This window comes from Oncorhynchus mykiss, chromosome 2 (assembly GCF_057628025.1).
Source record: "Oncorhynchus mykiss isolate SJ-2025 chromosome 2, ASM5762802v1, whole genome shotgun sequence".
Classification (NCBI taxonomy): Eukaryota; Metazoa; Chordata; class Actinopteri; order Salmoniformes; family Salmonidae; genus Oncorhynchus; species Oncorhynchus mykiss.
The window spans coordinates 11,118,253-11,141,144 of NC_143023.1; the positions used below are offsets into that span (position 1 = coordinate 11,118,253).

The 22,892-nt window shown below is 44.2% G+C and overlaps 2 protein-coding genes across 17 annotated transcripts in view; one reads left to right on the top strand and one right to left on the bottom strand.

Moving 5' to 3' along the window:
- The window catches only part of LOC110507293 (focal adhesion kinase 1), a 149,110-nt gene that overhangs the window by 67,444 nt on the left and 58,774 nt on the right, over positions 1 to 22,892 (top strand). For all 14 annotated transcript variants that reach the window (XR_016484031.1, XR_016484033.1, XR_016484029.1 and 11 more), the window contains 7 exons: positions 1,248 to 1,302; positions 14,675 to 14,815; positions 15,292 to 15,369; positions 15,563 to 15,670; positions 16,589 to 16,706; positions 21,572 to 21,614; positions 22,367 to 22,428. Coding sequence is in view for 8 of the 14 variants with exons in the window: in XM_090188521.1 (XP_090044647.1) it covers positions 1,248 to 1,302; positions 14,675 to 14,815; positions 15,292 to 15,369; positions 15,563 to 15,670; positions 16,589 to 16,706; positions 21,572 to 21,614; positions 22,367 to 22,428 (605 nt within the window). In the remaining 6 variants the exon portion in view is untranslated. The remainder of the gene's footprint in view (positions 1 to 1,247; positions 1,303 to 14,674; positions 14,816 to 15,291; positions 15,370 to 15,562; positions 15,671 to 16,588; positions 16,707 to 21,571; positions 21,615 to 22,366; positions 22,429 to 22,892) is intronic.
- Positions 5,809 to 9,864, bottom strand: LOC110507310 (cytochrome P450 2F3). 3 transcript variants are annotated; one of them, XM_090188541.1, is made up of 2 exons: positions 9,741 to 9,864; positions 5,809 to 8,498 (listed from the first exon to the last, which is right to left on the bottom strand). In XM_090188541.1, exon 2 carries the CDS (start codon positions 8,487 to 8,489, stop codon positions 7,011 to 7,013), a length of 1,479 nt encoding a protein of 492 aa, XP_090044667.1. In that variant the 5' UTR covers positions 8,490 to 8,498; positions 9,741 to 9,864; the 3' UTR covers positions 5,809 to 7,010. The 3 variants fall into 3 exon arrangements, with proteins under 3 accessions (XP_090044667.1, XP_090044672.1, XP_090044661.1); XM_090188546.1 differs by having other exon boundaries at positions 9,705 to 9,837; XM_090188535.1 differs by having other exon boundaries at positions 9,616 to 9,834.

Genomic DNA, 22,892 nt, shown 5'->3' on the forward strand with positions numbered 1-22,892 from the left:
GGAGCATGGTGGAGGAGGAGGAGGTGAAAGGCCCTTGGTGACTTTATGTTCCTCATTGGAGCATGGTGGTGGTGGAGGAGGTGAAAGGCCGTTGGTGACTTTATGTTCCTCATTGGAGCACGGTGGAGGAGGAGGAGGTGAAAGGCCCTTGGTGACTTTATGTTCCTCATTGGAGCATGGTGGTGGAGGAGGAGGTGAAAGGCCCTTGGTGACTTTATGTTCCTCATTGGAGCATGGTGGAGGAGGAGGAGGTGAAAGGCCCTTGGTGACTTTATGTTCCTCATTGGAGCATGGTGGTGGAGGAGGAGGTGAAAGGCCCTTGGTGACTTTATGTTCCTCATTGGAGCATGGTGGTGGTGGAGGAGGTGAAAGGCCCTTGGTGACTTTATGTTCCTCATTGGAGCATGGTGGTGGAGGAGGAGGTGAAAGGCCCTTGGTGACTTTATGTTCCTCATTGGAGCACGGTGGAGGAGGAGGAGGTGAAAGGCCCTTGGTGACTTTATGTTCCTCATTGGAGCACGGTGGAGGAGGAGGAGGTGAAAGGCCCTTGGTGACTTTATGTTCCTCATTGGAGCACGGTGGAGGAGGAGGAGGTGAAAGGCCCTTGGTGACTTTATGTTCCCAAAGCAAATGATTTGTTTGATCTGGACATATTTGCGTTAGTATGTATTTTCTGACTGACTGTGTGTTGCAGAGCCAGAACAACACCACTCCACCACACGGGGATATTAGAAAGCCAAACTGCCTGGGTAAATGGTGATGTTATATATATCGGCCAGACTGTGTACTTGGCCTATACAGAGAGACCGCTGGCTGGATCTTAACCAAATGATAAGGCTATGGAGGGGTGTGGAGTGTGTGGCGTTGACTACACAGTAGCTAGCTATGGAAATGGCCTCAGTCCTGTTGCCATCTACCAGCTGACAGGTGCTCTATCTGGAGCCAACTGAAAACAGTGGTGCTTTAAGAGGGAATTATGCTGTTTTAAAGACAATCTCTTTTTAAATAACTCTCCATTTAAAAAATAATTAGAAGTAGTGTTTTCACATGCCAGGCTTGATACAGAGTCAGTGACAATGAAAATGTAAAAAATATGTTTTTGATTTGATTAAAATTCTTTAAAAACACTACTCTGGTTACAGATTAATTCAATTTCACCTGCTGCTGACCTCGTTTTGGTGAAATGAGCACACATTCTTGTTGATCAATGATGTAATGCAGTACTCTTTCTGCTCTGTCCTCTGCAGAAAAGATGTGGGTTTACGAAGATTCTTCCCCAAGAGTTTGCTGGACTCTGTGAAGGTAAGAAGACCTTCTTTGCTCTCTTTCCCCATCCTGGGGGTTCTAACATAGGCCTCTGCAAACAGGGAGATGCCATTGTTCAGATTGAAACAGTGTCATCACCTGGCTGGCTGGCTGGCTGCTCCTCATAGTCTTACCCCAGAGAATAGGTGTCCCAGTTCTGCACAAACCTCACAGTCCTGTTGGAAACCGTTCCGGTGGAATGGTCAGGCTCTCTCTTCATCCTTCATCCTCTCTGTTTCTGTGTCCCTTACAGGGCTCCAGACTGTGACCATTTACTCACATTTTGCGACCCTTTGACCTTAGCTGTACGAGTTAAATGTATTACTAGTCACACTGGTGCGATCTGCTCATTCTACCTGGTCACCTCAATCAAAACGTATTTTGATTTTGTGCAAATAAAACCATGAATTTGTCAAACAGTAAAGTGCATTATCCTCATGACTCCTATAATAAAAGTGTTGTCCCTGCCACTGTGCCCGGCTGCTGGCATGAGCAAGCCTCTCACACTCTCTCTCCCCCCTTGTGCACTGCCAAAAATGCCTGCCTCTCCCTCCCACGGATGCTTGCTTCCAGCACACCAAACCCCAACCCCTGTCACTCAAGCAGGCAGCACAGTTCTTCCAAAGAGAGTGGAAATAAAGAGGCCTAGAAACGGCTTCTCCATTAGAAATCCCAGATCGTCCTTGTAGGTGATGTCGTGGTGACATTATCAAGCTTAGCTCATGTGCAGAAACATGTCATCGGGTCTAATGGTTGTGTCGATCTTCGCATGTGCAGGTCATCAAATCAAAGGCAATTCTTCGATATACAGTTGTTTTTTATGAAAATGAAAACATATCAGTTTATCAAATTAGGTTTTGCCTTTAGATTTTGAGAAAACCCCAAACTGTGATGTTGGGCCTCTGGGTTTAGAAACTCTGTGTTTCCTCGCTGTTTACATTCTCTCAGCATGCACTCAACAGATTCTTCCAAAACAAGAAGGATACCGCTTTCCACGTTGCTTCTTGATATGAATCCATGTGTTTTCTGTTCTGTACTATTTGTTTGTGTGTCTTGCTCTCTGCAAAGCACTAGTCAGTTAGTCTTAGGAAGCTGGCATATGCCTAAATGAATGCTAATCGCTAACTAGTTAAAAGCCATTTAGCTAATGTACTGAGCTAGGGCAGAGCAAATAGGATCTCTAATACAGATTGCTACTAGCCAGCAGTGGTGGTGCTGTAAGTCAGGGTGTTGTTTGTCCAACGGTATGAATTAGAGAGCCTATATTCTTTATATCTTTGTCCCCTGGGAAACACTGACCAACACTTTGGTTCCAGTGGTGGTTGGTTTCGTTTAAGATGAGGGAGGATTATTTTTTTTTAATATGCATGACCTTATGTCTGTTACAGTATGTTGGATGACTGTCATTCATATTCCATTCAACCAGCTCAATGTAACATTGCTAGGTTTCGGCATCTTACTACATGGGTAGTATCAACCTATCCTATGAAGGAAGGTGTTCATTTCCTTTTATGCCCTCAGGACATGTGTCATTATTACCCTAATGACCATCAGCTCCTAATGGTCTGGAACTCAGGGCTCTAATGTCCCTCCAACTGGTCCTAATGGCCTGGTACTCAGGGATCTACTGTCCCTCCATCAGGTCCTAATGGCCTGGTACTCAGGGCTCTACTGTCCCTCCATCAGGTCCTAATGGCCTGGTACTCAGGGCTCTAATGTCCCTCCATCAGGCCCTAATTTCCTGGTACTCAGGGATCTACTGTCCCTCCAACAGGTCCTAATGGTCTGGTACTCAGGGCTCTAATGTCCCTCCATCAGGTCCTAATGGTCTGGTACTCAGGGCTCTACTGTCCCTCCATCAGGTCCTAATGGCCTGGTACTCAGGGATCTACTGTCCCTCCAACAGGTCCTAATGTCTGGTACTCAGGGCTCTATTATCCCTCCATCAGGTCCTAATGGCCTGGTACTCAGGGATCTACTGTCTCTCCGTCAGGTCTTAATGACCTGGTACTCAGGGCTCTATTATCCCTCCATCAGGTCCTAATGGCCTGGTACTCAGGGCTCTATTATCCCTCCATCAGGTCCTAATGGCCTGGTACTCAGGGCTCTACGGTCGATCCAGGTCCTAATGGCCTGGTACTCAGGGCTCTACGGTCCCTCCATCAGGTCCTAATGGCCTGGTACTCAGGGCTCTACGGTCCCTCCATCAGGTCCTAATGGCCTGGTACTCAGGGCTCTACTGTCCCTCTAACCACTCTAATATCAATGCAAATGCAATGGAAAAATCTAATCAAACACTGGTCATCAAAACAGCCTCATGATCATCAATTTGAAGAAAGAAGTGCAAAAGCAGGTTGAAACTGAGTGTAAAACATGGTCGTTGTGGATGTTATTTCATAGCCTATTGCAACGAAATGTACAATGCTTTATAAGGTGATGATTAATTCAGAACACCCATATGCTTATTAGAGTTTATGCATATGCATAGATATTATTAATATGTATAATCTGAATCTGAGGTTTATGAGCCCAAACCTGAATTAAACGGAATGAAAATGATGATTGTGCTGTTATACAATATATAGCCCACCACATATTACACATGGCAGAAACACATCAAACAAACTGATATAAGATCTTTGGTATTAATGGGCTCTTCTATACTCCAAAATGATACACATTAGAGTAATGGCCTTTGAGTGTGGACTGTATCATTATGCATACTGTATGTACTGGTTACGTTATGCTACACTCCAACATTTCTATCCATGAGTCTGGTAGAGAACACATAAGCCTTAAGTGATGCTGTTGGTTCATTGATTGTGAAGGGCGGCTTACAACTAGTTTATGATTATAGTGCATTTTTGTATGATTTGGAATAGCCTAATAATATTGATTGTTTTTTCCTAATTAATTGGATGACATTACCTTTAGCTATACAGAATATCTCACCACCGTGCGTTTCCATCTCCTCCTCTCTCTCCTTCATTCCTTTCTCAAGCGTACAGAGGGGCTGTCAACAATTTAGTGAAATATGTTTTGTTGCGAAAACATGTTACTATCGATGTTCCTGAAGAGTTTTCACTTGGTTTCCCAAATGTAAGCACTGGGTAGCTGCAGGAACGGGGTTAGAGAGGCCACAGCATACAGAGTTTGTCAGAATATCACATGAAGCACAGCTCTGCTATAAAACCCAAGTAGGTTTTCTGGCATCATTGAAAGACTAAACGTTGCGAGTGCGCAGCCTCCATTCACTATTGGAGTGCATATGGATTACATGTATTTTTCCCCTGTTCCTGTTCCTGCCCTTTTGATAATGGGACATTCTAAATCTAAACTAATTTGACATCTCAGTAAAGACAAGTTTCAATTGAGAATCGTCTGCTGGGTGAAAATATGATGACTTGATGAGAGAACAGCCTGAGGTAAGGAATGGAGCACAAGCTTGATTTTTTTTGACTTTCTCAGGTCATCAATAGCCTATATTCGATACATGCAGCCAATATATGTTTTGATTTCTATGACATTCTAAGGTTTGTACCATTCACAGCTAAAGTTGCCAAGTAACTCTAAATCTAATGAATAGGACCTGTTTCAAATGTTCACTTTTACACTCAACATAGCCACTTCATATGCACACTCACTCTGGAATGGGAAAAATATCCTTTCTATTTTATTCAGTTAAATTCTATTCTTCTAACTATTAAATCATATATACAATAATGGTATGGGACTTCTAAGCATATCTTGTCAGTTAAATGAACAAGCCTACAGCCTATGGCATGGAGCATAGCCACATAACATACAGTAGAGCAACTCAGATTCTGTTCTTCTGGAATACTTTTTACTCAGATCATAGTGTTTTTTTACTAAAATAAATAATGGATTTATTGTGATGGTGTAAAATAAATTGATTTATTAGACTTTTTAAATTTGGATGTTCCGAAGACACACATCAACTTGTTTATGTTAATGAACTGTCAACTACCGTGAGACCGGCAGTCTTTTGCATGACAATAACCGTCTGACAACATTTCATTACCGCCACAGCACTAGGCAAGACAAACTATTTAAGTGCCTTTGAACGGGGTATGATAATAGGTGTCCGGCGCATTGGTTCGTGTAAAGAACTGCAAAGCTGCTGGGTTTTTCACGCTCAACAGTTTCCCGTGTGTATCAAGAATGGTCCACCACTCAAAGGACATCCAGCCGTTTTGATACGTATACTGCATCTCTACCTGAATATACGATCTAAGTGATTGATCATTGGTGTTCAGCAGTCATAAAAGTTTGCCTTATTTACTTTAAAGAACTACTAAAATAGTGATTTTGTCAGACAGCATAGGCAGCAGCTCTATACAGATGAAATGATGAATTGGAATGAAATAATAAAGTCATCAAATATAACAAATGTAACATACACAACAACTGAAATATGTTATTAAAGTAAAGTACTGTGAATCCATGATGGTTAATAAGGGACCAGCAGTAATGGGCAGTCACTACCATCATGGGACTTTTATTCATTGTTTTATTCTGTGTTACAGCATTCAACCCACATACTACATTTAATGTTAAAACATTTTACCGTGATTTAAAAAATAATGATGAAACCGAACTGACCTCAAAAAGCACTAATCGCTCAGCACTATTTAATTTCACCTTTATTTAACCAGGTAGGCAAGTTGAGAACAAGTTCTCATTTACAACTGCGACCTGGCCAAGATAAAGCACAGCAGTTCGACACATACAACAACACAGAGTTACACATGGAGTAAAACAAACATACAGTCAATAATACAGTAGAAAAATAAGTCTATATACGATATGAGCAAATGAGGTGAGACTGCGTCGGCAGTAAAACCGGTCCGAATAGGTGATTGTAGCCCAGGAGTGGCTGATGGAACTCTTTAGCTGGCTAGCTCCAGAATAATTGATGTTTGCTCCGGGACCGACGTTGGCAATAGTCACTCGGATAGCAGCTAGCTAGCTGCAAGATCCAGGTGTAAATGTCCAGAGCTTGCGGTAGAAATCTTGGGATATGGAGAGAAAATAGGTCTGGTATGCTCTGGTCTGAGTCGCGTTGTACAAAACTGGCTTTTCGAGCTAAAGGATAGCTGATGACCACCAACCATGGTTAGCTGAATACTAACGTTAGCCAGTAAACTGACACTAGCTTCTGGCTAGCTTCTGGCTAGCTTCTGGCTAGCTTCTAGCTAGCTTCTATTGTGGATTTCCGATTTGGGGTGAATAATACTTTTTTTTTTTTACTTGGTGAGGTGGGTTGCAGGAGAGTGTTTTGAAGTTGAGATTTTTTGAGAAAAAATATATATAAAGATATGCGAAGAAAATATATAAATATATATATACACGGGACACGACAAGACGAGGACAAAGAGGACTTCACTCCCAGGACCCTGAGTTTCTCCTGATCCACCTATACTGACCAGAAAAATCTCCAAGCATTCGTTGTTAAAGAACACACATCACAAAGTATCACAACGCATCACATTGTCATGAAAAACAAACAAAAAAATAGACACCCGTCCCTCAGTGGAGGCTGCTGAGGGGAGAACGGCTCATAATAATAATGGCTGGAACAAGCTTATGAAATGGCATCAGACATATGGGAACCAACCTCCTGTGCTGTCCCTACCTCCCTCATCTCTACTCCTCCTGTGGTCCGGCTGCAATTCCCCTCCTGGTCAGCGGGGTGTAGCGATGAGCTGGTAGTGACGCGGCACGTTAGTGAAACTGCTGAACTCTGGGCTGAGGTCAATGCTGTCAGGTCCTCCAGGGCAGGAGAAGGAGAAATGTTGCAGCAGAGACACCAGGAACAGAAAGATTTCCATACGAGCCAGAGACTCTCCCACACAGGCACGCTTACCTGCAGAGAAAGCCAAGAAGGCGGGGTTCTTCTGAAAGTTTCCGTTCTGATCAAGGAAGTGATTGGGATTGAAGGTTGTGGGCGTGGCCCAGTGGTCCTGGTCTCTCAGAACAGAGTGCAGCATCGGAAGGATCACGGTGCCCTGAGGGATAGTGTACCCTCTGAATGAGATATTCTTGGTGGCATAGTGCGGGAGGTTCAATGGGGCGATGTCCAGGAAGCGCTGCACCTCGTGGATGACGGCTTCTGTGAAGGGGAGGGACTTCCTGTCCTCCATCTGAGGGACGCGCTGTCGGCCAATCACTGTGTCGATCTCCTGCTGAACGTGCTCCTGAATGTTGGGGTATTTGAGGAGCAGCATGAAGGCATATCTGAGAGTGGTGCTGGTGGTCTCTGTTCCTGCAAGGAAGAGGTCCAACACTGTGGACACCAGGTTCTCGTAATGGAACTCAGAGGAGGACACATCCTTCTCCTGGTTGAGTCTGGTGAGGAAGCAGTCTGTGAAGTCTCTAGGGTTGCCTGGGTCAATGGTCTCCTGGTGCTCGTGGATCTTTTTCATCACAAAGCCTCTCAACTCGTCCATCTGGCCGAACACAACTTGCTGCCGACCAGGCAGGTGTTCCATCAGCCAGGGGAAGATGTTGTACAGCTGTCCACAGGGGCTGCTTCCAAAGCGCAGTACAGCTGAGATGATGTTGAGCAAGTGCAAGAAGTTGTCATCGTCATAGCCGAAGCGCTGGCCAAACACCAGGGAGCAGATGACGTTGGACACGGTGCGACTCAGGAATGGATGAGGATCGAAGGGCACGGCTTTAGTGGCGTCCAGACTGTCTATGAGGTGTTGGCTCTCCTCCTGTACCCACTCCTCCATCCTCTTACGGCCCATCCCAAAGTCTCTCAGTGTGGTCAAGGTGAAACGACGCAGCTGGCGCCAACGCTCCCCATTACTGATGGCCAGGCCGTATCCCCTGGTAACAAGGACCAGGAAGGGGACAGGAGCTCGTCCTGTGAAATCCTCAGCCTGGTCCACCAGAGCCTCCTTGACTGCCCCGTACCCCACCAGCACCACGGCTCGCTGGGGCCCAAGATACACTGTCATCACTGGCCCATACACACCACTCCACTTGGTGAGGGTCTTGAAGGGGGCCTGTTTGTCAATCTGAAGCAGGTTTCCTAGAAGCGGCAGGGCGCAGGGTCCTGGGGGTAGATGGACATGTCTCTGTCTCCTCAGCCTGAACAACCACAGTAGAAGCAACAACACCAGGCCTCCCAACACCACGCTACTACACATCTCCATTGTTCCAGCCTGCAAAACAAACAACGTCTCATGTTAATGTTCTTCTTCTTATGTAGTACCATATTGCATCACTCACTCCTATATTGTATCCTTCTGCGCGGCAGGATGCATTCAGAGTAAGAATTTTCTGATTAGTCCTCTGTACCGGGTTATGTTGCGGCTGACCCCCCCTTAAATAGCTGCAGCGGCACTACTTCCACCTCTTCTCTTTCTCTGCGCATTCCTGAGACGATTTGCTAGGTAAGAGCTGTATCTTAGTGTATAGGGCAGACGTATACCCACAGCTATTCAATAGCTTAGAGCAGCTAGCTAGCCTCTCCATCTAGGTGCTCTGTTGTCCCCCTCCAACCCCCATCCTCTTTTCCCTTAGAAACTCACATACAGCTCTATTACACTGCCGGTGTTACACAGAGAGAAACTACCATGTCCAGTATGGTGTTTCGCTGTGAGAAAGGCAAGGTGTCTCTGTCCACAGGCAGCGGCCTGCGTCTCAGAAGGCGGAGCCCAGCAGTCAATCTGAAACACACACTGCCAATGCTGCCGTCCCATACATAGAGACATTAAACACTGGACACCTCCTTTTATACTGTAGCTATACTGGAAATATAGGAATACATTCTTAGAAAAAAGGTGCTATCTAGAACCTGAAAGGGTTCTCCGGTTGTCCCCATAGGAGAACCCTGTGAAGAACCATTTTTGGTTCCAGGTAGAACCCTGTTGGGTTCCATGTAGAACCCTTTCCCCAGGGTTCTACATGGAACCCAAAATAGTTATACCTGTAACCAAATAGGGTTATCCTACGGGGACAGCCGAAGAACCCCTTTGGAACCATTTTTTCTAAGAGCGTAGATTATTAAATACAAATCCCACAGAACATTTTGATACTATGTGCATTAATTCCATTAACTGGGAAATGTAAAATATTAAATTCCAAAGGTCAAATGTTTTTAAAATTATAATTCACTTCCAATTTAAAAAAAATAAAAACGGTCTAATTTCAATTCAAGTCAAATTCCATAACTGAAAAAAATACAAAATTGAATTTAAAACAATTCTCCACTTCAGGAGTGAATTCAAGAATTGAAATGGAATTTCTAATTAAGTCGGAATTGACTCCTGGACTAACCTGAAAATCCTTACTCGGAATGTATCCTGCGGCACGGAAGGATACCATATTGGAGTGATCCAATAGCTCACATAACCGTGTTTACATACTTAATCTTCGTTGTTGTTGTTTCTTCTTTAACCCACCTATGTATCTTTAGTGTTTTCCTTCTCTCTGTGTTGCTCTCTGTCTCTGTTGCCTGCCTGACTGTGTGTGTGTGTGTGTGTGATGCAGATGTTTGCAGAGATAAGGGTGTGTGTTGGAACTTACTGTACTGGAACATAAGTGAACAACGGATTATGTGATTGGCTGCTGAGTCGTGCTGACATACTTTACACAGATTGCACCTTCACCCCAATCCCTTCCTGCTTTTTAGAATCTGAGGCCAACATTAACAAAGCAGATGACAGTGCAGAAATCACCAGGAGTGGAAAGGACTAATATCTAATACTTTGTCTGTCTCGGTTTTAAAACTTTTATTTGTATTTCCCCCAGGAAAATGTTTACTGTTTTAAACATAATTTCCTGCAATTCTGCGTATTTTGACATGACTATAGGCCTATGACCAGGGTGGAAGACAGGTCAGATGTATTCAGGACGACTTCGTTACTGGACAGTGAGGTCTAGAAGTATTTGGACAGTGACACATTGTTTGTTGTTTTGGCTCTGTTCTCCAGCACTTTGAATTAGAAATGATACAATGTCTATAAGGTTAAAGTGCAGACTGTCATCTTTAGGGTTTTCACCCATATCAAACTGTTTAGGAATTACAGCACTTTTTCTACATAGTCCCCCCATTTTAGGGAACCAAAAGCATTTGGACAAATGTATTTATAAGTGTATTAAAGTAGTCAAAAGTTGTGTATTTGTTCCCATATTCCTAGCACGCAATGACTACATCAAGCTTGTGTCTCTACAAACGTGTTGGATGCTTTCGCAATTTGCTTTGGTTGTGTTTCAGATCATTTTGTGCCCAATATAAATGAATAGTATTGTAAACACTTTTATTGTAAATAAGAATAGATATATGTTTCTCAACACTTCTACGTGAATGTGGATACTACCATGATTATGGATAATGATGAATGAATCGTGAACAATGATGTGTGAGAAAGTTACAGACGTACAAAGATCATACCCCTTACCCGGTTCACTTCCATGCTCACCGAAGACCTTGATAGAATATATTTATTCTTATTTACAATAAATGTGTTTACAATACTCCATTCTGCTGGCTGTTTGAGACGCTTTAGAAGCCAAGTTCTCAGGGATGTGCCCCTCAGATTGCTGATTGACGATTAGACGCCCAATTCGCCCGCCTCATTCTCACAAACTTATCCAACTTATTAGGACATTTTTCGTTGTGTGCAAAAAACCTAACCATACTATAAACTTCACTAAACACTAAAAGGTTGATCAAAAAGGAGATGAGTAAAAATGCAGTTGATAGCTTGATACTGTTACTGTCTTTACACCTACGAACAAACTCACGAGGACGGACACGAAGGCTGAGCTTGGCTTTGTATTTCCCCACCGTGTGACCCAGGAGGACACGAAGGCTGAGCTTGGCTTTGTATTTCCCCACTGTGTGACCCAGGAGGACACGAAGGCTGAGCTTGGCTTTGTATTTCCCCACCGTGTGACCCAGGAGGACACGAAGGCTGAGCTTGGCTTTGTATTTCCCCACCGTGTGACCCAGGAGAACACGAAGGCTGAGCTTGGCTTTGTATTTCCCCACCGTGTGACCCAGGAGGACACGAAGGCTGAGCTTGGCTTTGTATTTCCCCATCGTGTGACCCAGGAGGACACGAAGGCTGAGCTTGGCTTTGTATTTCCCTACCGTGTGACCCAGGAGGACATGAAGGCCGAGCTTGGCTTTGTATTTCCCCAACGTGTGACCCAGGAGGACACGAAGGCTGAGCTTGGCTTTGTATTTCCCCACCGTGTGACCCAGGAGGACACGAAGGCTGAGCTTGGCTTTGTATTTCCCCACCGTGTGACCCAGGAGGACACGAAGGCTGAGCTTGACTTTGTATTTCCCCACCGTGTGACCCAGGAGGACACGAAGGCTGAGCTTGGCTTTGTATTTCCCCACCGTGTGACCCAGGAGGACACGAAGGCTGAGCTTGGCTTTGTATTTCCCCACCGTGTGACCCAGGAGGACACGAAGGCTGAGCTTGACTTTGTATTTCCCCACCGTGTGACCCAGGAGGACACGAAGGCTGAGCTTGGCTTTGTATTTCCCCACCGTGTGACCCAGGAGGACACGAAGGCTGAGCTTGGCTTTGTATTTCCCCATCGTGTGACCCAGGAGGACACGAAGGCTGAGCTTGGCTTTGTATTTCCCCAACGTGTGACCCAGGAGGACACGAAGGCTGAGCTTGGCTTTGTATTTCCCCACCGTGTGACCCAGGAGGACACGAAGGCTGAGCTTGGCTTTGTATTTCCCCACCGTGTGACCCAGGAGGACACGAAGGCTGAGCTTGGCTTTGTATTTCCCCACCGTGTGACCCAGGAGGACACGAAGGCTGAGCTTGGCTTTGTATTTCCCCACCGTGTGACCCAGGAGGACACGAAGGCTGAGCTTGACTTTGTATTTCCCCACCGTGTGACCCAGGAGGACACGAAGGCTGAGCTTGGCTTTGTATTTCCCCACCGTGTGACCCAGGAGGACACGAAGGCTGAGCTTGGCTTTGTATTTCCCCATCGTGTGACCCAGGAGGACACGAAGGCTGAGCTTGGCTTTGTATTTCCCCAACGTGTGACCCAGGAGGACACGAAGGCTGAGCTTGGCTTTGTATTTCCCCACCGTGTGACCCAGGAGGACACGAAGGCTGAGCTTGGCTTTGTATTTCCCCACCGTGTGACCCAGGAGGACACGAAGGCTGAGCTTGGCTTTGTATTTCTCCACCGTGTGACGTTGACTGTACGACGTTATTGGATTGTTTCAGAAGATAGAGCTGATTTGAAGAAAACCTCATGCACAACTTTTAGAACAACATTACAATATTATTAATATTGATTTAAGAGTTTGTAATTTGTAATGTTTTCTTTTGGTGCTCTAAGTTACTATTAAAAGGTGTTTCCGGCATTGAGAAATAGGTGCTACACTCACATTGATGTGAATCGACATGTTTTCTGTTCTGTGCTATTAGTTTGTGTGTCTTGCTCTCTGCAAAACGCTGGTCATTTGGTCTTAGGAAGCTTTTGTAGGCCCGCGGATCAATTTCCCAAAACGAAAGAAGAAAAGAAATCGGGGTCTCAACTTACTGTTGAGAGTTAGAATTGTAGAAAAAACAAGGTGCCATTTCTAAATGTGGTTGTGCATCAGCAGTTATCCTCTTGTTATGTCAGTCACTGACAGTCATTCAATTAGCCCATGTCCGCTAACCATTTTAGGTTGGTAAGTTAGTCTAGCCAGCAATCTAAACTTAGTAGTAATCATGGTCGAATTATGGGTAATGATTTAATGAGTTGGGGTGAGATGTATGCCTCCCCCAGTGCTATAATTAGGTTAGTTAGTTGTTATAGCGGGTTAGTTTAATGAGTTGGGGTGAGCTGTATGCCTCCCCCAGTGCTATAATTTGGTTAGTTAGTTGTTATAGCGGGTTAGTTTAATGAGTTGGGGTGAGCTGTATGCCTCCCCCAGTGCTATAATTTGGTTAGTTAGTTGTTATAGCGGGTTAGTTTAATGAGTTGTGGTTAGCTGTATGCCTCCCCCAGTGCTATAATTTGGTTAGTTAGTTGTTATAGCGGGTTAGTTTAATGAGTTGGGGTGAGCTGTATGCCTCCCCCAGTGCTATAATTTGGTTAGTTAGTTGTTATAGTGGGTTAGTTTAATGAGTTGGGGTGAGCTGTATGCCTCCCCCAGTGCTATAATTTGGTTAGTTAGTTGTTATAGTGGGTTAGTTTAATGAGTTGGGGTGAGCTGTATGCCTCCCCCAGTGCTATAATTTGGTTGGTAGAATATATTTCTATTCTGATTTCAGATTTAAATAGCAGAGAAGTAGACTAAGTTTTTCTGTACGTTTTTGGGAAAGGCGTCAATTCTGAAAACAGATGTTTATATTAACAGTTTTGCACTTTTCATGTAGCCTAATTTGGGCCAGCTAATATTCTTTCCACCGATCACGCAACATTATGGACTAAACGTTCAAATCCTGTTGCTGCAAGATTATTTCGCTTCGGCGATACTGGTCAAATTACGATCCTACATCTGTATGTGTAAGACACAGTAACTGAGAATAACTGGTATCAGGCTTTGATTTATGAAACACCATGAATGACACCGAGACGCAACTGAAAATGGATGCTTCACTCAGTAGGCTTTGTACACTAATTGAGCAGACTGACAGAGATTAATTTGTTGTGTAGAGATGTGCACAGGAGAGCACTCATACAGGATCCCAGAACCCATCATGTGACTAATTACATTGATTTTTGTTATCCATTTAGGCAGTTCATAATTGATGCTCCTCCAAGTTAATATTTGCATAATTAGAACATCTTGTTTTTTTACCCATTTCAGATTCGTGTAAATGTTTTCAAGGATCAAATGAAGTGTCGTCATCCTAGAAAATCAGATTAGATTCAGCAATTTGTCTTTTCCACTTTTTGAATTTCAAAGCATAGATTTGTGATTTGTTTGGGATTTTCCTTTGGAATGCTTGTAATTAGTGGGAGTGATCGGAGGAGAAGGTGCAGAGACAGATAGAGTTTCTGCTTTCACAGGATGCAGATGATCTTATTGTCATGACTCATTATTGGGCTGCGGTGTCAGAGGCTCCTGGTGTGGATGTGTCTATGAGTCATCTGATAGGATGCTGAGGAATGACTCTTCTAAGGAATAATAATGCTTAGAGTTGACTTTGTGTTGAGAGTCAATCCAAACACGTACTGTGTGATCATTTAGTTGTGTTGATGATGTTTTGATAATCACTATTTGTAGGTGTAGCCTTATAATTGATAAGGATGTTCCATTTTTCCTACCCTCAGTCTTTATTTGTTGTTAGTAACTTTCTTCTAACCAAGACATGTAGGAGTCCTTACCCTTTGTATCTCCCTCTCTCCACTCTCCAAGGCTAAACCACTAAGGAAACTCATCCAGCAGACCTTCAAACAATTTGCCAACCTAAACGATGAACAGAGCATTCACAAGTTCTTTGAGATCCTGTCCCCCATTTACAGATTCGACAAGGAATGTTTTAAATGTGCCCTTGGGGTAAGTAGGCTAGTGATAGAGGTTTCACCATCCCACTGTGATAACGCTTGGCTGTCCTCAGGGAAACACTGGCTGGCAGGGTTCCAGATAGGAAGAGCTCAGCTCAGTAGCCTTCATGACGTGTTTCACAGTGACACCTGCTGGGCATATCAAACACTGTTGCTTCTTTCATCTGACTGTCTGTCTGTCTGTCTGTCCGTCCTGCCTGTCTGTCTGTCTGTCTGTCTGTCTGTCTGTCCTGCCTCTGTCTGTCTGTCTGTCCTGCCTGTGTCTGTCTGTCTGTCCTGCCTGTCTCTCTGTCTGTCTGTCTGTCTGTTTGTCTGTCCTGCCTGTGTCTGTCTGTCCTGTCTGTCTGTCTGTCTGCCCGTCTGTGCTGCCTGTCTCTCTGTCTGTCTGTCTGACTGTCTGCCTGTCTGTCTGTCTGTCTGTCTGTCTGCCTGTCTGTCTGTCTCTGTGTCCATCTCTCTGTATTCTAGTCCAGTTGGATTATCTCTGTGGAGCTTGCCATTGGACCTGAGGAGGGCATCAGCTACCTGACAGACAAAGGCTCAACTGTGAGTACTGCTGAGTTATCAAGCCTTTCCTTGATTCACATTTTATTCACATTCTTCTGTACATTTTGTACAATTACATTTCCTACCCAATTCAGGTCTTATTCAGTCGTTCAGTGACGTTCAGGCTAGCCAGGAAGATGATAACCACCATGGATGTTTCATTCTGTGCTTTCTGTTCTGTCTGTGTTTTCAGCCGACACATCTGGCCAACTTCACCCAGGTACAGACCATCCAGTACTCCAGCACGGAGGACAAGGTGCGCCAGGGGATGCTGCTGCTCAATGTGGCTGGAGCCCCTGAGGTACTGTGTGTGTGTGTGTGTGTGTGTGTGTGTGTGTGTGTGTGTGTGTGTGTGTGTGTGTGTGTGTGTGTGTGTGTGTGTGTGTGTGTGTGAGCATGTATGAATTCAGTAACATGCCCTGCAGTGGCCTCAGTGAAGTTATTTCCAGCACTGTGGCTGGTTGACAGATGAGGAACTCTGAGCAGTAAACACTTGATTGACCACTAAGGGATTCTCCTAGGGAAGAAGACGCACCCCTGATACTATCAAAACATACTCCTCCCTGCATGGGTTCTTTGATGGACTGTGTGTGTGTGTTCGTCCTCTCACTTCTCTCCTTTGATGTGCTGTGCTTTGTCCTAACTGGAGGTCTCAGCTGGAGGAGGTAGCCCTGCTGATGAAGCCTCTTTGTTGTCTGACTGTCTGTCTTTCTGACTGTCTGTGTCTGTCTGTCTGTCTGTCTGTCTGTCTGTCTGTCTGTCTGTCTGTCTGTCTGTCTGTCTGTCTGTCTGTCTGTCTGTCTGTCTGTCTGTCTTTCTGACTGACTGACTGACTGACTGACTGACTGTCTGTCTGTCTGTCTGTCTGTCTGTCTGTCTGTCTGTCTGTCTCTCTCACTCCCTCTTGGAGTGACACCAAACACCTCTGTCTGTCTGTCTGTCTGTCTGACTGTCTGTGACTGTCTGTCTGTGACTGTCTGACTGTGTCTGTTTGACTGTCTGTCTGTGTATCTGTGTCTGTCTGTGACTGTCTGACTGTGTCTGTTTGACTGTCTGTCTGACTGTGTCTGTTTGACTGTCTGTCTGTGACTGTGACTGTCTGTCTGACTCTCTGACTGTGTCTGTCTGTCTGTCTGACTCTCTGACTGTGTCTGTCTGTGACTGTCTGTCTGACTGTGTCTGTTTGACTGTCTCTGTGTGTATCTGTGTGTGTCTGCAGCCTCTGACGGTGACCACAGCGTCTCTGAACACGGCAGAGAACATGGCGGATCTGATAGATGGATACTGTCGCCTGGTCAACGGAGTCTCCCAGTCCTTCATCGTCCGCGTTCAAAAGGGTACGCTAACGCTGCTGCTGACACCTTTACACTGAGTGGAGGGGTTTTACACACACCCACAATAACAACAGGATCTGGATAATAACAAGGCCGACACAGAGAGAGAGGGAACGTCTGAAACACTAACACTGCTGCTGACACCTTTACACTGAGTGGAGGGGTTTTACACACACCCACAATAACAACAGGATCTGGATAATAACAAGGCCGACACAGAGAGAGAGGGAACGTCTGAAACACTAACACTGCTGCTGACACCTTTACACTGAGTGGAGGGGTTTTACACACACCCACAATAACAACAGGATCTGGATAATAACAAGGCCGACACAGAGAGAGAGGGAACGTCTGAAACACTAACACTGCTGCTGACACCTTTACACTGAGTGGAGGGCTTTTACACACACCCACAATAACAACAGGATCTGGATAATAACAAGGCCGACACAGAGAGAGAGGGAACGTCTGAAACACTAACACTGCTGCTGACACCTTTACACTGAGTGGAGGGCTTTTACACACACCCACAATAACAACAGGATCTGGATAATAACAAGGCCGACACAGAGAGAGAGGGAACGTCTGAAACACTAACACTGCTGCTGACACCTTTACACTGAGTGGAGGGGTTTTACACACACCCACAATAACAACAGGATCTGGATAATAACAAGGCCGACACAGAGAGAGAGGGAACGTCTGAAACACTAACACTGCTGCTGACACCTTTACACTGAGTGGAGGGCTTTTACACACACCCACAATAACAACAGGATCTGGATAATAACAAGGCCAACACAGAGAGAGAGGGAACGTCTGAAACACTAACACTGCTGCTGACACCTTTACACTGAGTGGAGGGGTTTTACACACACCCACAATAACAACAGGATCTGGATAATAACAAGGCCGACACAGAGAGAGAGGGAACGTCTGAAACACTAACACTGCTGCTGACACCTTTACACTGAGTGGAGGGCTTTTACACACACCCACAATAACAACAGGATCTGGATAATAACAAGGCCGACACAGAGAGAGAGGGAACGTCTGAAACACTAACGCTGCTGCTGACACCTTTACACTGAGTGGAGGGCTTTTACACACACCCACAATAACAACAGGATCTGGATAATAACAAGGCCGACACAGAGAGAGAGGGAACGTCTGAAACACTAACACTGCTGCTGACACCTTTACACTGAGTGGAGGGCTTTTACACACACCCACAATAACAACAGGATCTGGATAATAACAAGGCTGACACAGAGAGAGAGGGAACGTCTGAAACACTAACACTGCTGCTGACACCTTTACACTGAGTGGAGGGCTTTTACACACACCCACAATAACAACAGGATCTGGATAATAACAAGGCCGACACAGAGAGAGAGGGAACGTCTGAAACACTAACACTGCTGCTGACACCTTTACACTGAGTGGAGGGGTTTTACACACACCCACAATAACAACAGGATCTGGATAATAACAAGGCCGACACAGAGAGAGAGGGAACGTCTGAAACACTAACACTGCTGCTGACACCTTTACACTGAGTGGAGGGGTTTTACACACACCCACAATAACAACAGGATCTGGATAATAACAAGGCCGACACAGAGAGAGAGGGAACGTCTGAAACACTAACACTGCTGCTGACACCTTTACACTGAGTGGAGGGCTTTTACACACACCCACAATAACAACAGGATCTGGATAATAACAAGGCCGACACAGAGAGAGAGGGAACGTCTGAAACACTAACACTGCTGCTGACACCTTTACACTGAGTGGAGGGCTTTTACACACACCCACAATAACAACAGGATCTGGATAATAACAAGGCCGACACAGAGAGAGAGGGAACGTCTGAAACACTAACACTGCTGCTGACACCTTTACACTGAGTGGAGGGGTTTTACACACACCCACAATAACAACAGGATCTGGATAATAACAAGGCCGACACAGAGAGAGAGGGAACGTCTGAAACACTAACACTGCTGCTGACACCTTTACACTGAGTGGAGGGGTTTTACACACACCCACAATAACAACAGGATCTGGATAATAACAAGGCCGACACAGAGAGAGAGGGAACGTCTGAAACACTAACGCTGCTGCTGACACCTTTACACTGAGTGGAGGGGTTTTACACACACCCACAATAACAACAGGATCTGGATAATAACAAGGCCGACACAGAGAGAGAGAGGGAACGTCTGAAACACTAACACTGCTGCTGACACCTTTACACTGAGTGGAGGGGTTTTACACACACCCACAATAACAACAGGATCTGGATAATAACAAGGCCGACACAGAGAGAGAGGGAACGTCTGAAACACTAACACTGCTGCTGACACCTTTACACTGAGTGGAGGGCTTTTACACACACCCACAATAACAACAGGATCTGGATAATAACAAGGCCGACACAGAGAGAGAGGGAACGTCTGAAACACTAACGCTGCTGCTGACACCTTTACACTGAGTGGAGGGGTTTTACACACACCCACAATAACAACAGGATCTGGATAATAACAAGGCCGACACAGAGAGAGAGGGAACGTCTGAAACACTAACACTGCTGCTGACACCTTTACACTGAGTGGAGGGCTTTTACACACACCCACAATAACAACAGGATCTGGATAATAACAAGGCCGACACAGAGAGAGAGGGAACGTCTGAAACACTAACACTGCTGCTGACACCTTTACACTGAGTGGAGGGGTTTTACACACACCCACAATAACAACAGGATCTGGATAATAACAAGGCCGACACAGAGAGAGAGGGAACGTCTGAAACACTAACACTGCTGCTGACACCTTTACACTGAGTGGAGGGGTTTTACACACACCCACAATAACAACAGGATCTGGATAATAACAAGGCCGACACAGAGAGAGAGGGAACGTCTGAAAAACAGTGAGCAGACATTCCCCTTTTCCTCTATGTAGTGGACGTTCAGACTGACATGCTGCTGTGTTGTGTACTGTGGACAATGGACATGACTGTGTTAGAGCAGTGGTGGAAAGAGCTCCAGACTCCACTGCTCTGAGGCTGGATTGTAGGGTCACAGATTGATAGATGTAATAGGATTTATTTAACCTTTAGTTATACAGGTGTGTCCATGAAGAACACATTGTTATTTACAATGACGACCTGTCAAACACATCAATACACATCAATTACACGATACACATCTATATACACATCAATTACACGATACACATCTATATACACATCAATTACACGATACACATCTATATACACATCAATTACACGATACACATCTATATACACATCAATTACACGATACACATCTATATACACATCAATTACACAATACACATCTATATACACATCAATTACACAATACACATCTATATACACATCAATTACACAATGCACATCTATATACACATCAATTACACGATACACATCTATATACACATCAATTACACAATGCACATCTATATACACATCAATTACACGATACACATCTATATACACATCAATTACACGATACACATCTATATACACATCAATTACACGATACACATCTATATACACATCAATTACACAATGCACATCTATATACACATCAATTACACGATACACATCTATATACACATCAATTACACGATACACATCTATATACACATCAATTACACGATACACATCTATATACACATCAATTACACAATGCACATCTATATACACATCAATTACACGATACACATCTATATACACATCAATTACACAATGCACATCTATATACACATCAATTACACGATACACATCTATATACACATCAATTACACGATACACATCTATATACACATCAATTACACGATACACATCTATATACACATCAATTACACGATACACATCTATATACACATCAATTACACAATGCACATCTATATACACATCAATTACACGATACACATCTATATACACATCAATTACACAATGCACATCTATATACACATCAATTACACGATACACATCTATATACACATCAATTACACGATACACATCTATATACACATCAATTACACAATGCACATCTATATACACATCAATTACACGATGCACATCTATATACACATCAATTACACAATACACATCTATATACACATCAATTACACAATGCACATCTATATACACATCAATTACACGATACACGTCTATATACACATCAATTACACAATACACATCTATATACACATCAATTACACGATGCACATCTATATACACATCAATTACACGATACACATCTATATACACATAAATTACACAATGCACATCTATATACACATCAATTACACGATACACATCTATATACACATAAATTACACAATGCACATCTATATACACATCAATTACACGATACACGTCTATATACACATCAATTATACGATACACATCTATATACACATCAATTACACAATGCACATCTATATACACATCAATTACACGATACACGTCTACATTCACATCAATTACACGATACACGAAAAGCAAACCCAAAACCCAAAAGGTAAGACATAATCATATGAAACATACACATTGGTCAGTAAGTGAGCCCACATTCATATGTTTTGTAACAGATTTTCATTTCAGATTATAGGTGTGGTGATAATGTTGTAATTGGCATAATGTTTTTCCAGTAAGACTCTTCTCTGCTTTAGGCTCATAAATGAAAGAATGTTACATATTTGATGTCTCATATTATGAAATGATATTAATAATGATGCATGTGTGACTGTGGGCATTAGAATGGATCCTGTTGATGGACTGTAACTGTACTGCTAACCCTACATATAACTCCCTCTAACAATCACCAACAGAGGGAGAGAGAGCGCTACCTTCCATCCCAAAGTCCACCCCGAAGTAAGTACATGTCTCTCTCTCTCCTCTATATCTCTCTCTCCTATCTCTTCTCTCTCTATCCTCTATCTCTCTCTCCTCTATATCTCTCTCTCCTATCTCTTCTCTCTTTCTCCTATATCTTCTATCTCTGCTCTCTCTATCTATCTCTCCTCTCTCTATATCTCCTCTCTATCTATCTCTCCTCTCTCTATCTCTCCTCTCTATCTATCTGTCCTCTCTATCTCTCCTCTCTCTATATCTCCTCTCTATCTCTCCTCTCCTCTCTATCTCTCCTCTCTCTATCTCTCCTCTATATCTCTCCTCTCTATATCTCCTCTCTATCTCTCCTCTCTTCTCTATCTCTCCTCTCTCATCTGGAAAGTTTCTTCCAGGCAGCATATCATGTTTCAGTCAGGTGCTCTGAAAACCAACACAAGCCTTGCTCCCCTCCTACTGCTTCTTTTTGGCAGAATCATGAGGAATTTCTCTGACCCTGTTTTGAGTCCCCGCCCCTCTGACCCCCCAACCCTTTAACCATATCCTATTGGAAGTGCTGATGGGCCTACTTATCGGGATCCCCCTGCAGCACCCCTGCCAAACATGCCCTGCCAGTGAATGGAATGGTCCTGGAACTGTCTGTAACAGAGCCCAGTCATAGTGCCACAGTGTGGACAGGCCAGTCTGTCTTTCTGTTCTGTTGTCTGGTGACTGGAGAAACCATCCTTTCACAGGGAAATGTACAGCACTCATCTGTTCAAACCTGTATTCCACAGAGTCTCCAACCATGAGAAGCGTCTGGATGGGGGGGTCCGGACAAGGGTTGCATGTGTCTCAGGTAGGACCTTCTCACTCTCTCTTTTCACGTCTCCTGGGTTTGGGGTCGGAAGAGGTTTGGGGTCGGAAGAGGTTTGGGGTCAGATGAGGTTTGGGGTCAGATGAGGTTTGGGGTCAGATGATGTTTGGGGTCAGAAGAGGTTTGGGGTCAGATGAGGTTTGGGGTCAGAAGAGGTTTGGGGTCGGAAGAGGTTTGGGGTCAGAAGAGGTTTGGGGTCAGATGAGGTTAGGTATTGTACTGGGACTGTGAAGCTGTTGATACGTTGTCTTGTTGGTCTTTGCCATGGTAACAAAACAGTTTTCCACACAGAAGCCTTTACTGAAATGAGTATCTGCCATGTTAACTATCCCATAATTGACTGGTTTATTAGTGCATGCAGTGGTGACAGACAGGATGCAGAGATGTCAGTAGAATACATCAGTCAGCTAGATGTCTGACATGTGCTTTGATATGAGCACTCTGAT